At 36.7% G+C, this 13866-nt stretch overlaps 1 protein-coding gene across 1 annotated transcript; it reads left to right on the top strand.

Moving 5' to 3' along the window:
* The first annotated feature begins 1303 nt into the window (after positions 1 to 1303).
* Positions 1304 to 3255, top strand: LOC131802492 (uncharacterized). Its single transcript, XM_059122847.1, has 2 exons — positions 1304 to 2187; positions 2767 to 3255. Exons 1-2 carry the CDS (start codon positions 1563 to 1565, stop codon positions 3048 to 3050), a joined length of 909 nt encoding a protein of 302 aa, XP_058978830.1. The 5' UTR covers positions 1304 to 1562; the 3' UTR covers positions 3051 to 3255.
* The last annotated feature ends 10611 nt before the right edge of the window (positions 3256 to 13866 follow it).

Raw genomic sequence — 13866 nt, 5'->3', positions numbered from 1 at the left:
TTGTGAATTCCAAAGAGTTCCAAACGATGGAGTATTTCATGAAATGTTTGAGGAATCGCTTCGAATCGTTAGAGCAAACCGTCTGCGATGGCTGCTTCCACCACGATCCGCAGATGTCACATGTGCAAAGGTGACCAGCTCCTATATTACTGTAAAAAGTTCTTGGTGGTGCCCGAAAGACAGAAATAGGTTGCTAGACACAAGATGTGTAAATATTTCACCATCAGGCAAAAACGTCTACAAGTGGGGAGTGCAGCAAATGTCAACAAAAACACAATACACTTTTGCATTTTTCCACGAGGCAAAAGGAGAGAACAAGTCAGCCGATTTGTCAGTTCAGCAGCCGCCAACAGTAGCATCGGCGAATAGATCCCAATCATATGTACTCCTTGCAACCGCACGGGTTGCGATCAAGGTAAATAATGTAAGAAGCTATGAGTTCAAGGCGATTCCGGATTCCGGTTCACAGATTTATCAGGTGTCAGAGGTTGGGTATCGAACCCATTCAAGCATCTCTCTGTATCGAAGGTGTAGGCGGAAGATCGAGAACCGCAAACCACAGGTTCAACGCGGAGCTTCAGTCTCTGCCCAGCAAATTTAGAACACGCCTAGAAGCCTTTGTGTTACCAAATATAGTGCCATCCCAACCAAGCACTGACATCGACATCACATCATGGCCTATTCCCGAAAACATAAAACTGGTAGATTACTATTTTTATCAAACGACCAGAATTGACGTACTACTTGGAGCAGATTTCTACTTCAACCTGATTTTCTCACAAGAACTTCGAATGCCCAAGTTCTATATTGAAGAACTCAAAACTAGGGTAGATTGCTAGTGGAAGAGTTCAGGCTGAATTAGAAACTGTGACATGTGCCGTTTTCGGAGAAAATGAACGTGCTCTAGAATATTTATTGGGCAATTTGGGCATTTATCATATTAGCATTGTTCAAAAGAACATAATTTTTGAACATACACTCTTTGTTATTTAATAAGTTTTGTTCCATGTCAGCATATAACTGACCCAATATAATTTTAGCTTCATTTTTTATTTTAAGCAGGCCAATAACCCAAATAAAGAAACAACTCGATTAGTTTCACATTGCATGGGCTATTGACTGAAGTATTTTATTCCTTACTTTACATTTAATGCTAGTTGTATTGATAACAAAAATGAATAAATACCAAGCAAAAATAAAGATTCTTGGTAGATTGCAAGAAATTGTAAGCATACCAAGATTATACAATTCAAGTGTTGTGTATATCTACTTTTATTTATATTAATAAACATTTTTGGTGACCCCGAAGTGATCCTCTTTATTTTAAACCAAATTTTAAACATCATATCCCAGCTGCCACTATCAATAACTCCGCCCGTTTGAATCAAAGTGATGAAACTCCTAATAGTAAACTTATTAAAGAATCAAATGCCAATATTGAACGAGCATGTATCCTATCCGAAGATTTAATAGAAGACGTTAAAAAATGTAATGTAAATAAAGAAAATCCCTCCTCGAAGCATTTAACAGTTACGATTACCAATGCTTCTAGTGCAGGTAACATGAAATCTCATAGCGACGAATTTATAAATACAAAAGATTTGTTTACGAAGACGCCCGTTAGTATTAACATATTTGATACGAACAATATATCGGTGTGTGAATGTTTTCAAATATCATCAGATGAAAATAATGATGAATTACCTGATACCGCCGCAATATGTACACTTTGTAAAAATACCATTAAAAAACAGTCAATCGATTCCAGATATCGCTTAGTTTCTGAAAGTTTAGTGCTTTCAAATAATGTAATTTTAAACCGTATTGATACGCAGCACTTAAGTACCAATATCGAAAACTGTTCACAATTTCCGGATCCATATACCCCAGAAAGTACTGAATCGCATTCACCATGTCCAGAATATAATAGCTGTACATCAACTTTTATCGATGTCTGTGCTTTAGATACGAGCTGCAGAGTTTTGTCATCTGAACAACAGGCAACAGTTTGTGCAATGAAATACACGAAAAGAAATGAGCTGGAAAAGAACGGATCACGCCAAAAGACCGTATCGCCTCAGCAACTCAAAACACGTCTGGAGGATTTGCAAATATCATCAACTTGTGAACAATACAGCGATGGTGGCAATGCTGGTGATGTTGATGGAAGTTGCAGATCGAACACCGGTACCGTCGATTTCCCAAACACATCCTTGCACAGATGTTGCAATATTCACTAAAATAAACTCATACATATCACGCCTCTACGCTTTATTTTTATGTTACTCTATACTTTTAGGTTAATTCTAATTAGCAACGCTATTTGTTTTTATTGTTGCTGGACAATTTATTTTATTTACTAACTTTTTTTATTTTATAAGAAATTTTTATTTTATAAGGAATTTAAACTTATCGCCATTGCTGGTCATGTGCATTTTTACTTAATTTATTTTATCATATTGCAAATAATAATTGTTCAGTATACATTATAAGAATGTATTTTAATATTTTTTAATTTGTCCATTTTTTGTTAGTTTTTGTAATTTTTTAGCATTTAAATATGATTAATCTGTTTTTTTTTTAGTATATGTCTATGAGAGCACCGCGAATAAATTAGGTATTAAACCAAACTAATGACGTTTCTGATTTATCCACGGTTCCGTTTTCATATCATAATTATCGTTATCTTTTTTGTCGGATAAAAATTATGTTTTTAGTGGAAAATGCGAATGTTGTTTGTCTGTTTCTGTTGTATATACATTCTAGGTTCGGATTGTTATGCTGCTCAAGCTTCGTCTGAAGAACTCCAAAAAATCTTAAATGATTCTATCAGCGATGACGACGTCTGGGTCGAGCAGAGTCAACTAAATGTCAATGCAATATCAAATATGTCTTGTAAATCACGGTATATGAAAGTTCATTCTTTGTCAAACAAAGGTGACAATAGCGAGGACGGCGCTGTATCTCCCACAGATGAAGAAAATGAAGAACTTGAAACAATTTTCAGTAAACTAAACCCCATATCTATAGTAAAAGAAACTACAGTTTAGATACGATCCCAGAACGGTAGAGCATATAGTGCGGAATTACCAGAATTCACTCAGTCAAGGACTGTCCCTTAGTCCATTCTGTGGTTACAGTTGGACTGCCGCAACAACAAAACAGTCAAAAATCATATGAACGTAAAGTTTTTGTTTATTTTAATTATGATATCAATGTTACAGTGTTAAACCTAATGAAATTATATATATATATATATATATATATATATATATATATATATATATATATATATATATATATATATATATATATATATATATATATATATATATATATATATATATATTAACTGGAACCATGGCTCAATAAGAAAGGTGACTCAATTACAAAGAAACTAGAAAAATGCATCTCTGGCTGGTGTCTTATAGTAGGTGTGTCTGGTTACTTTTCCTGCAGGGGGGGCTTTGAGGAAACTTCTTGTTTTAGATTAACAAAATCATAAAAAGATTTAGGATTGGATTTGAAATTATTTTTAATCTTGTCTAGGTAAAGATTATACAATCTACGAGACTCTAAAGTATATTTAGATCTAGCAACAGAGTAATTAGTGTAGTCTATTGTTAAGCCTGATTTTTTATTTTACGAAAAAGCTTATTTTTAGAATTTTTTAAACTTGATAACTCAGGGGTTATCCATGGATATTTATTTGAATTTTTAACTCTAGTGGTTGGAACACATTCCAGTTTAAATCTATTTAAAATATCATAAAATTTATCAATTACATATTCTAAATCTTTATGGCTGTTACACAGGCACACAGAAGCCCAATTTAAGGAGGAAATGAGGGTATTAACTTTTCGAAAATTAGTTTTTTTTTAATTAAGGACAGTTTTAAATGAGTCGGACTGACTTTCTTCAATTACATAACTGTGAGTCATGGAGATATATAAAGTTGGATGGTATATATCTTCAGGAGTGCATATTGGAGGAATTCTGAATATATCAAAATGCTGTGCTATATTTACAAACGCCAAATCAAGAATTTTGCCGAGGCAATTTTTCACACTGTTTATTTGATAAAGATTTAAGTCACACAAAATATTTATAACATCAAATATATGCTGGGTACTGTTCATTTCGGATGGCAAAGGAATCAAAGCTTCAGAATCTGCCATTGGAAGCCACCTAATGGAGGGCATATTAAAATCACCAAGGATCAGAATGCGATCGGAAATTTTTCATTTTTTCAGTGATTATATTTATTGCTGATAAATGCTGATTATAAATGTCAAGTGAAGATGAAGGTGGAATATAAGAGCAAGTTACATATAGGTCAATTAAATTAGTTGTATATTTGGTATCAACTGCAATAAGGACGCCACCACCTTTTTTACAAACACGACCTTTTCTAAATATTTGGTATTTTGAACATAAAATTTCACTATTTAATAGGGATGTTTTTAACCAAGTTTCGGAGAAAACCAATACATTATAATTGAAACCAATGCTATCAGTATATAAACTGGTTAATTTTTATTAAGCCCTCTTACATTCTGAAAGCAAATTGAAAATGAGCCATTTAGTTTTTTGGCACCGAATCTGATCTAAGAGGCAAATGAGCTAAATTATCGGATCTCTCCACAAATTCTTTAATAAATGCCTTAGCAGGCCAAAATTCTTTTAAAATCAACTGTACAAAAATATTTTCAGGCACAACGATTTTGAAAGATCTACTTTCAGAAAATGCAGATCGGAGCTTATATGATAGATTATGTCATCGGCCGTTGTTTCTGGCGCAAACTTGTTGCAAATATCAATTTCATGGCGGGAGCTATAGATAATGATCTTTGGACAGGTTGAGTTTTGCCAGTAGCAGTCTCGGGACGATCACTAGTGATAAGTGAAGGAAGTGATAATTCCTGTATGTCACGAGTAGATTGTGAGGTTTTCTTAGAAACCTCACTATCAATACTCATAACTTCATGATTATTTACCCTTTTACCTATACCGCTGTTAACTGGGTGTGTAACAACACTGGCATACGACTGTTCACGTCCAGTCTCAGTTGTATCAGTGATATGAACTGAAACCGGTTGTGGAACAGTGTTCTCAACAGAAACTATGGCTTTGCGACTAGGCATTCCCTTAGTTGGTGCCTTTTTCGCAGCCCTTTTGCGTTTCTGGCCAGACACCAACGAACACCAACATTATTTCTAATTGTGTCTACGACTTTTGCATTAATCCTAGCACATTTTGCATGCCATTGATTAAGACAAAACCAACAGGTAACACACAATTCATCCTCTGCAACAATATTACACAATTCAAAAGGGCACGACATTTTTTATTTTAATTATAATTATTTCTTTTTTAATACACAAGTTACAACTATATTTTTCAAGATTAGATCTGTAGCTGGATTTTTTTTTATTTATTTATTTTATTCTTTTTTAAATTCTTTTTTAAATGTTGGCAACTCTTATGAGATGACAAACAAAACAAGACAATATGTTACAACAACTAATTAGCTAATATAAGAAAAGAAAGAGGATAAAAGGAGAATGTAAAACTACACAATTTTGGGATATAGTAATGATCAACACGCACATCTCTTGATTGTATTTTCCTCATGTGTCCCAGATCCTCAAACTCCTTCATAAATACTGCTCGTGAAGACTTGCATCCTTAGATATGCGAACTTCCAACGCAAAGTATCTTGATTCTGCAATATTCAACGATTCCGAAATCTTCTCAGGGTCGTCTGCAAACGGTAATCGCACCACAAACCGACCATTCTCATTCACTGTTGTATTTTGGTTGAAGTGATTTTCACACTGTTCTTCTGCTATTGTCAACTTCTGGTCTTCGCAAACATCGTCTTGTTCCCACAACTTCTTTAATAAATCTTCTGGAGCACGTTCATCCTCTCCGAAAACGGCGCATGTCACAGTTTTTCATTCAGCCTGAACTCTTCTTGAGTTCTTCAATATAGAACTTGAACATTCGAAGTTCTTGTGAGACAGTCAGGTTGAAGTAGAACTCTGTTCCAAGTAGTACGTCAATTCTGTTCGTTTGATAAAAATAGGGATCTACCAGTTTCATGTTTTCTGGAATAGGCCATGATGTGATGTCGATGTCAGTGCTTGGTTGGGGTGGCACTATATTTGGTAACAAAAAGGCTTCTAGGCGCCTTCTAAATTTGCTGGTCAGTGACTGAAGCTCCACTGGTAGGGGGAAATTAAAATATATGAGTGAATCAAGTGATCCTTATCAGGATCACTTCGGGGTCACCAAAAATGTTTATTAATATAAATAAAAGTAGATATACACAACACTTGAATTGTATAATCTTGGTATGCTTACAATTTCTTGCAATCTACCAAGAATCTTTATTTTTGCTTGGTATTTATTCATTTTTGTTATCAATACAACTAGCATTAAATGTAAAGTAAGGAATAAAATACTTCAGTCAATAGCCCATGCAATGTGAAACTAATCGAGTTGTTTCTTTATTTGGGTTATTGGCCTGCTTAAAATAAAAAATGAAGCTAAAATTATATTGGGTCAGTTATATGCTGACATGGAACAAAACTTATTAAATAACAAAGAGTGTATGTGCAAAAATTATGTTCTTTTGAACAATGCTAATATGATAAATGCCCAAATTGCCCAATAAATATTCTAGAGCACGTTCATTTTCTCCGAAAACGGCACATGTCACAGTTTCTAATTCAGCCTGAACTCTTCCACTAGCAATCTATCCTAGTTTTGAGTTCTTCAATATAGAACTTGGGCATTCGAAGTTCTTGTGAGAAAATCAGGTTGAAGTAGAAATCTGCTCCAAGTAGTACGTCAATTCTGGTCGTTTGATAAAAATAGGGATCTACCAGTTTTATGTTTTCGGGAATAGGCCATGATGTGATGTCGATGTCAGTGCTTGGTTGGGATGGCACTATATTTGGTAACACAAAGGCTTCTAGGCGTGTTCTAAATTTGCTGGGCAGTGACTGAAGCTCCGCGTTGAACCTGTGGTTTGCGGTTCTCGATCTTCCGCCTACACCTTCGATACAGAGAGATGCTTGAATGGGTTCGATACCCAACCTCTGACACCTGATAAATCTGTGAACCGGAATCCGGAATCGCCTTGAACTCATAGCTTCTTACATTATTTACCTTGATCGCAACCCGTGCGGTTGCAAGGAGTACATATGATTGGGATCTATTCGCCGATGCTACTGTTGGCGGCTGCTGAACTGACAAATCGGCTGACTTGTTCTCTCCTTTTGCCTCGTGGAAAAATGCAAAAGTGTATTGTGTTTTTGTTGACATTTGCTGCACTCCCCACTTGTAGACGTTTTTGCCTGATGGTGAAATATTTACACATCTTGTGTCTAGCAACCTATTTCTGTCTTTCGGGCACCACCAAGAACTTTTTACAGTAATATAGGAGCTGGTCACCTTTGCACATGTGACATCTGCGGATCGTGGTGGAAGCAGCCATCGCAGACGGTTTGCTCTAACGATTCGAAGCGATTCCTCAAACATTTCATGAAATACTCCATCGTTTGGAACTCTTTGGAATTCACAATTGACTGCTCATACAACACATGAGTAGTCTTGACTATTCTCTTTGTTAGGATGTGGATTAAGAGTGGATTCCATTTGGCTTTACTCCAAGATCCTCCAATGCCAATAACGATTCACGAAGACTGTCATGAAAGTCTTTCGCTGATCTGCTATCGCCAGATATGTTGGGCATGTTTAGCATTCTCTCAAGTATAGTTGACACTTGAGCTCTCTTGTTGTTGTACCTGTCTTGGAGTGTCTTCCAGACAATGTCGTAAGTGGCCTCGATCAGTTCGGCCATTAAATTGAGGGGTTGTAGCTTTTGGCAGATTAACTTGATTTGCCAAGTTCCAGCCTGATCTCTGCTGAGACGACGAATGATCGACCTGTGTTAACGTGATATATTTTCTTTGAGCCTTAACGTCTCTTCCTCTGAAAGAACGTATGCTGATGCATCGTACCCCAACGTTGGGTCATCAAAGTCCTGGAACATTTTGAAGTGGATATCTTCCACGTGTATCCACAGTTTTTCAGTTGCAGCTACTGTCTGTCAGGGAGCAGCTTGGGCTGAACTGCCCCTTATTAAAGTTTGAATGGACTGCATTAGAGTCCTCTGAAGTCTCTCTGATGCAGCCACACTGCTGATTGTAGTAAACTGGCTAGATTGTTTTTGTAAACCCACCCTTGTTGCCAAAAGAGGTTACTGAGGCGTTCGTTCCTTGCCCCTTTTGATGTCTGCCTAGATGTTGTCGATTGCAGTCCTATACTCTTCACCAATGACTTGGAATTCGTTGTTGGTGATATGGAGATGTGACTGCCGAAGGATCTGCACGAATTTTGTTTTCATTGCGATCGATCTCTGCCCTGAGTTCTTCCATCTCCTTTAGCCTTTTTACGTTCGCAATTGCCTTTCTCAACTTGGCAATTCCTGCTTGTTGTTGATCCATTACTGTGGCTAGATCCATACTGTGCCCGCCTTGCGCTTATGATAGTTAATAACTTGATTCAGAAGGTTCTTGATATAGGAACTGGCTTCTTTTCTAGATGTTTCTGCAACAGGTTTTAAGGATTCCGCGGAACGCATCAAATATATATATATATATATATATATATATATTAACTGGAACCATGGCTCAATAAGAAAGGTGACTCAATTACAAAGAAACTAGAAAAATGCATCTGTGGCTGGTGTCTTATAGTAGGTGTGTCTGGTTACTTTTCCTGCAGGAATTGTCCAGTAACCTCTTTCTGAGACAGTAAGGTAGTTTTATTCTCTTTTGCAAGGAAAATGCGAAAAGTAAACAGACGGTATTCCTGCAGAAGCTTGCAACTAATCAGCTGATTTGTCAAAACAAACCAATTTGTCCCCCATAAGGAGAATTAAAACAAAGGAACCAACACTAATTTTACAAGTTTTTTAAATAAAAATGTTGAAAATAGTCTTTTATTTTCTTATTACATATTAACATTTACGTTTTTCACATTTTATAAAGTTGTTCTCCAAAAACTATTAGTCTTGCTAATTCCAAAAAAATATTTTCAAATTGAAAGCACAAAAATAAATAAACAGACAATAGAAAACATCTGATTGAATGTCGATGAATGAGAAGAAGAAGAGTTGCAAGCGATTGCAAGAAGAAATTTTTCCAGCAAGAATTTGCAAATTCTCACTGAAAGAACTGTCAAAATTTCTCTCTCCGACCGCTCTCTTTTGCAGAACTTTTGGGTAAACAGACGACTTCCAGTAACAATTTGTAACAATTGTTATAGACTTTAGGGTAACCAGACGCCCCTAGTGTCAAATAGACAGTGGGTTTTGTTTATTCTTCATTTTTCAACAAATTCTTACAATCTGAGATAAATTAATAGCGGTTTTTACGTAGATATACAACACTTTACAATACCACATTCTCAAGGTTTAATTTACCATAAGGTTGTTAATTTAAGAAAATTAAAACAACAATTTGAAACAAACTTAGTATATATAAAATTTTGTATATTTATAACTGTTGGAATTCTGCGTTTTTTTAACAATTGCCCTTTTGAGTTTGGTGCCTGTGGAAATGTCTTCAATTAACTGGCTAGCTCTTATACCAAGTAAAACATGACACACGATCTATGACTGCTTCTTTAATGACCAAAATATTTCAACGTATAATAATTGCATTGCTATATTTCTTATATTTATCAACAATAACCATTCGTGAATGCCCCTTATATTAGGTGTGTCTGGTTACTTTTCCTGCAGGAATTGTCCAGCAACATCTTTCTGAGAGAGTAAGGTAGTTTTATTCTCTTTTGCAAGGAAAATGCGAAAAGTAAACAGACGGCATTCCTGCAGAAGCTTGCAGCAAATCAGCTGATTTGCCAAAACAAACCAATTTGTCCCCCATTAAAAAAATTAAAAGAAAGGGAGCACTACCAATTCTACAAGTTTTATAAATAAAAAGCAATTTGCCAATAAAATAAAAATATTAGCACTAAAAGGAAGATAGATTTGATGCGTTCCGCGGAATCCTTAAAACCTGTTGCAGAAACATCTAGAAAAGAAGCCAGTTCCTATATCAAGAACCTTCTGAATCAAGTTATTAACTATCATAAGCGCAAGGCGGGCACAGTATGGATCTAGCCACAGTAATGGATCAACAACAAGCAGGAATTGCCAAGTTGAGAAAGGCAATTGCGAACGTAAAAAGGCTAAAGGAGATGGAAGAACTCAGGGCAGAGATCGATCGCAATGAAAACAAAATTCGTGCAGATCCTTCGGCAGTCACATCTCCATATCACCAACAACGAATTCCAAGTCATTGGTGAAGAGTATAGGACTGCAATTGACAACATCTAGGCAGACATCAAAAGGGGCAAGGAACGAACGCCTCAGTAACCTCTTCTGGCAACAAGGGTGGGTTTACAAAAACAATCTAGCCAGTTTACTACAATCAGCAGTGTGGCTGCATCAGAGAGACTTCAGAGGACTCTAATGCAGTCCATTCAAACTTTAATAAGGGGCAGTTCAGCCCAAGCTGCTCCCTGACAGACAGTAGCTGCAACTGAAAAACTGTGGATACACGTGGAAGATATCCACTTCAAAATGTTCCAGGACTTTGATGACCCAACGTTGGGGTACGATGCATCAGCATACGTTCTTTCAGAGGAAGAGACGTTAAGGCTCAAAGAAAATATATCACGTTAAGACAGGTCGATCATTCGTCGTCTCAGCAGAGATCAGGCTGGAACTTGGCAAATCAAGTTAATCTGCCAAAAGCTACAACCCCTCAATTTAATGGCCGAACTGATCGAGGCCACTTACGACATTGTCTGGAAGACACTCCAAGACAGGTACAACAACAAGAGAGCTCAAGTGTCAACTATACTTGAGAGAATGCTAAACATGCCCAACATATCTGGCGATAGCAGATCAGCGAAAGACTTTCATGACAGTCTTCGTGAATCGTTATTGGCATTGGAGGATCTTGGAGTAAAGCCAAATGGAATCCACTCTTAATCCACATCCTAACAAAGAGAATAGTCAAGACTACTCATGTGTTGTATGAGCAGTCAATTGTGAATTCCAAAGAGTTCCAAACGATGGAGTATTTCATGAAATGTTTGAGGAATCGCTTCGAATCGTTAGAGCAAACCGTCTGCGATGGCTGCTTCCACCACGATCCGCAGATGTCACATGTGCAAAGGTGACCAGCTCCTATATTACTGTAAAAAGTTCTTGGTGGTGCCCGAAAGACAGAAATAGGTTGCTAGACACAAGATGTGTAAATATTTCACCATCAGGCAAAAACGTCTACAAGTGGGGAGTGCAGCAAATGTCAACAAAAACACAATACACTTTTGCATTTTTCCACGAGGCAAAAGGAGAGAACAAGTCAGCCGATTTGTCAGTTCAGCAGCCGCCAACAGTAGCATCGGCGAATAGATCCCAATCATATGTACTCCTTGCAACCGCACGGGTTGCGATCAAGGTAAATAATGTAAGAAGCTATGAGTTCAAGGCGATTCCGGATTCCGGTTCACAGATTTATCAGGTGTCAGAGGTTGGGTATCGAACCCATTCAAGCATCTCTCTGTATCGAAGGTGTAGGCGGAAGATCGAGAACCGCAAACCACAGGTTCAACGCGGAGCTTCAGTCACTGCCCAGCAAATTTAGAACACGCCTAGAAGCCTTTGTGTTACCAAATATAGTGCCATCCCAACCAAGCACTGACATCGACATCACATCATGGCCTATTCCCGAAAACATAAAACTGGTAGATCCCTATTTTTATCAAACGACCAGAATTGACGTACTACTTGGAGCAGATTTCTACTTCAACCTGATTTTCTCACAAGAACTTCGAATGCCCAAGTTCTATATTGAAGAACTCAAAACTAGGATAGATTGCTAGTGGAAGAGTTCAGGCTGAATTAGAAACTGTGAAATGTGCCGTTTTCGGAGAAAATGAACGTGCTCTAGAATATTTATTGGGCAATTTGGGCATTTATCATATTAGCATTGTTCAAAAGAACATAATTTTTGCACATACACTCTTTGTTATTTAATAAGTTTTGTTCCATGTCAGCATATAACTGACCCAATATAATTTTAGCTTCATTTTTTATTTTAAGCAGGCCAATAACCCAAATAAAGAAACAACTCGATTAGTTTCACATTGCATGGGCTATTGACTGAAGTATTTTATTCCTTACTTTACATTTAATGCTAGTTGTATTGATAACAAAAATGAATAAATACCAAGCAAAAATAAAGATTCTTGGTAGATTGCAAGAAATTGTAAGCATACCAAGATTATACAATTCAAGTGTTGTGTATATCTACTTTTATTTATATTAATAAACATTTTTGGTGACCCCGAAGTGATCCTGATAAGGATCACTTGATTCACTCATATATTTTAATTTCCCCCTACCAGTGGAGCTTCAGTCACTGACCAGCAAATTTAGAAGGCGCCTAGAAGCCTTTTTGTTACCAAATATAGTGCCACCCCAACCAAGCACTGACATCGACATCACATCATGGCCTATTCCAGAAAACATGAAACTGGTAGATCCCTATTTTTATCAAACGAACAGAATTGACGTACTACTTGGAACAGAGTTCTACTTCAACCTGACTGTCTCACAAGAACTTCGAATGTTCAAGTTCTATATTGAAGAACTCAAAACTAGGGTGGATTGCTAGTGGAAGAGTTCAGGCTGAATGAAGAAGAGTTCAGGCTGTGACATGCGCCGTTTTCGGAGAGGATGAACGTGCTCCAGAAGATTTATTAAAGAAGTTGTGGGAACAAGACGATGTTTGCGAAGACCAGAAGTTGACAATAGCAGAAGAGCAGTGTGAAAATCACTTCAACCAAAATACAACAGTGAATGAGAATGGTCGGTTTGTGGTGCGATTACCGTTTGCAGACGACCCTGAGAAGATTTCGGAATCGTTGAATATTGCAGAATCAAGATACTTTGCGTTGGAAGTTCGCATATCTAAGGATGCAAGTCTTCACGAGCAGTATTTATGAAGGAGTTTGAGGATCTGGGACACATGAGGAAAATACAATCAAGAGATGTGCGTGTTTATCATTACTATATCCCAAAATTGTGTAGTTTTACATTCTCCTTTTATCCTCTTTCTTTTCTTATATTAGCTAATTAGTTGTTGTAACATATCGTCTTGTTTTGTTTGTCATCTCATAAGAGTTGCCAACATTTAAAAAAGAATTTAAAAAAGAATAAAATAAATAAATAAAAAAAAAAAATCCAGCTACAGATCTAATCTTGAAAAATATAGTTGTAACTTGTGTATTAAAAAAGAAATAATTATAATTAAAATAAAAAATGTCGTGCCCTTTTGAATTGTGTAATATTGTTGCAGAGGATGAATTGTGTGTTACCTGTTGGTTTTGTCTTAATCAATGGCATGCAAAATGTGCTAGGATTAATGCAAAAGTCGTAGACACAATTAGAAATAATGTTGGTGTTCGTTGGTGTCTGGCCAGAAACGCAAAAGGGCTGCGAAAAAGGCACCAACTAAGGGAATGCCTAGTCGCAAAGCCATAGTTTCTGTTGAGAACACTGTTCCACAACCGGTTTCAGTTCATATCACTGATACAACTGAGACTGGACGTGAACAGTCGTATGCCAGTGTTGTTACACACCTAGTTAACAGCGGTATAGGTAAAAGGGTAAATAATCATGAAGTTATGAGTATTGATAGTGAGGTTTCTAAGAAAACCTCACAATCTACTCGTGACATACAGGAATTATCACTTCCTTCACTTATCACTAGTGAT

The sequence above is a fragment of the Musca domestica genome, unplaced genomic scaffold (assembly GCF_030504385.1).
Source record: "Musca domestica strain aabys unplaced genomic scaffold, Musca_domestica.polishedcontigs.V.1.1 21, whole genome shotgun sequence".
Classification (NCBI taxonomy): domain Eukaryota; kingdom Metazoa; phylum Arthropoda; class Insecta; order Diptera; family Muscidae; genus Musca; species Musca domestica.
The sequence above is the reverse complement of the archived record's forward strand: the minus strand, read 5'-3'. Positions and strand labels throughout refer to the sequence as shown.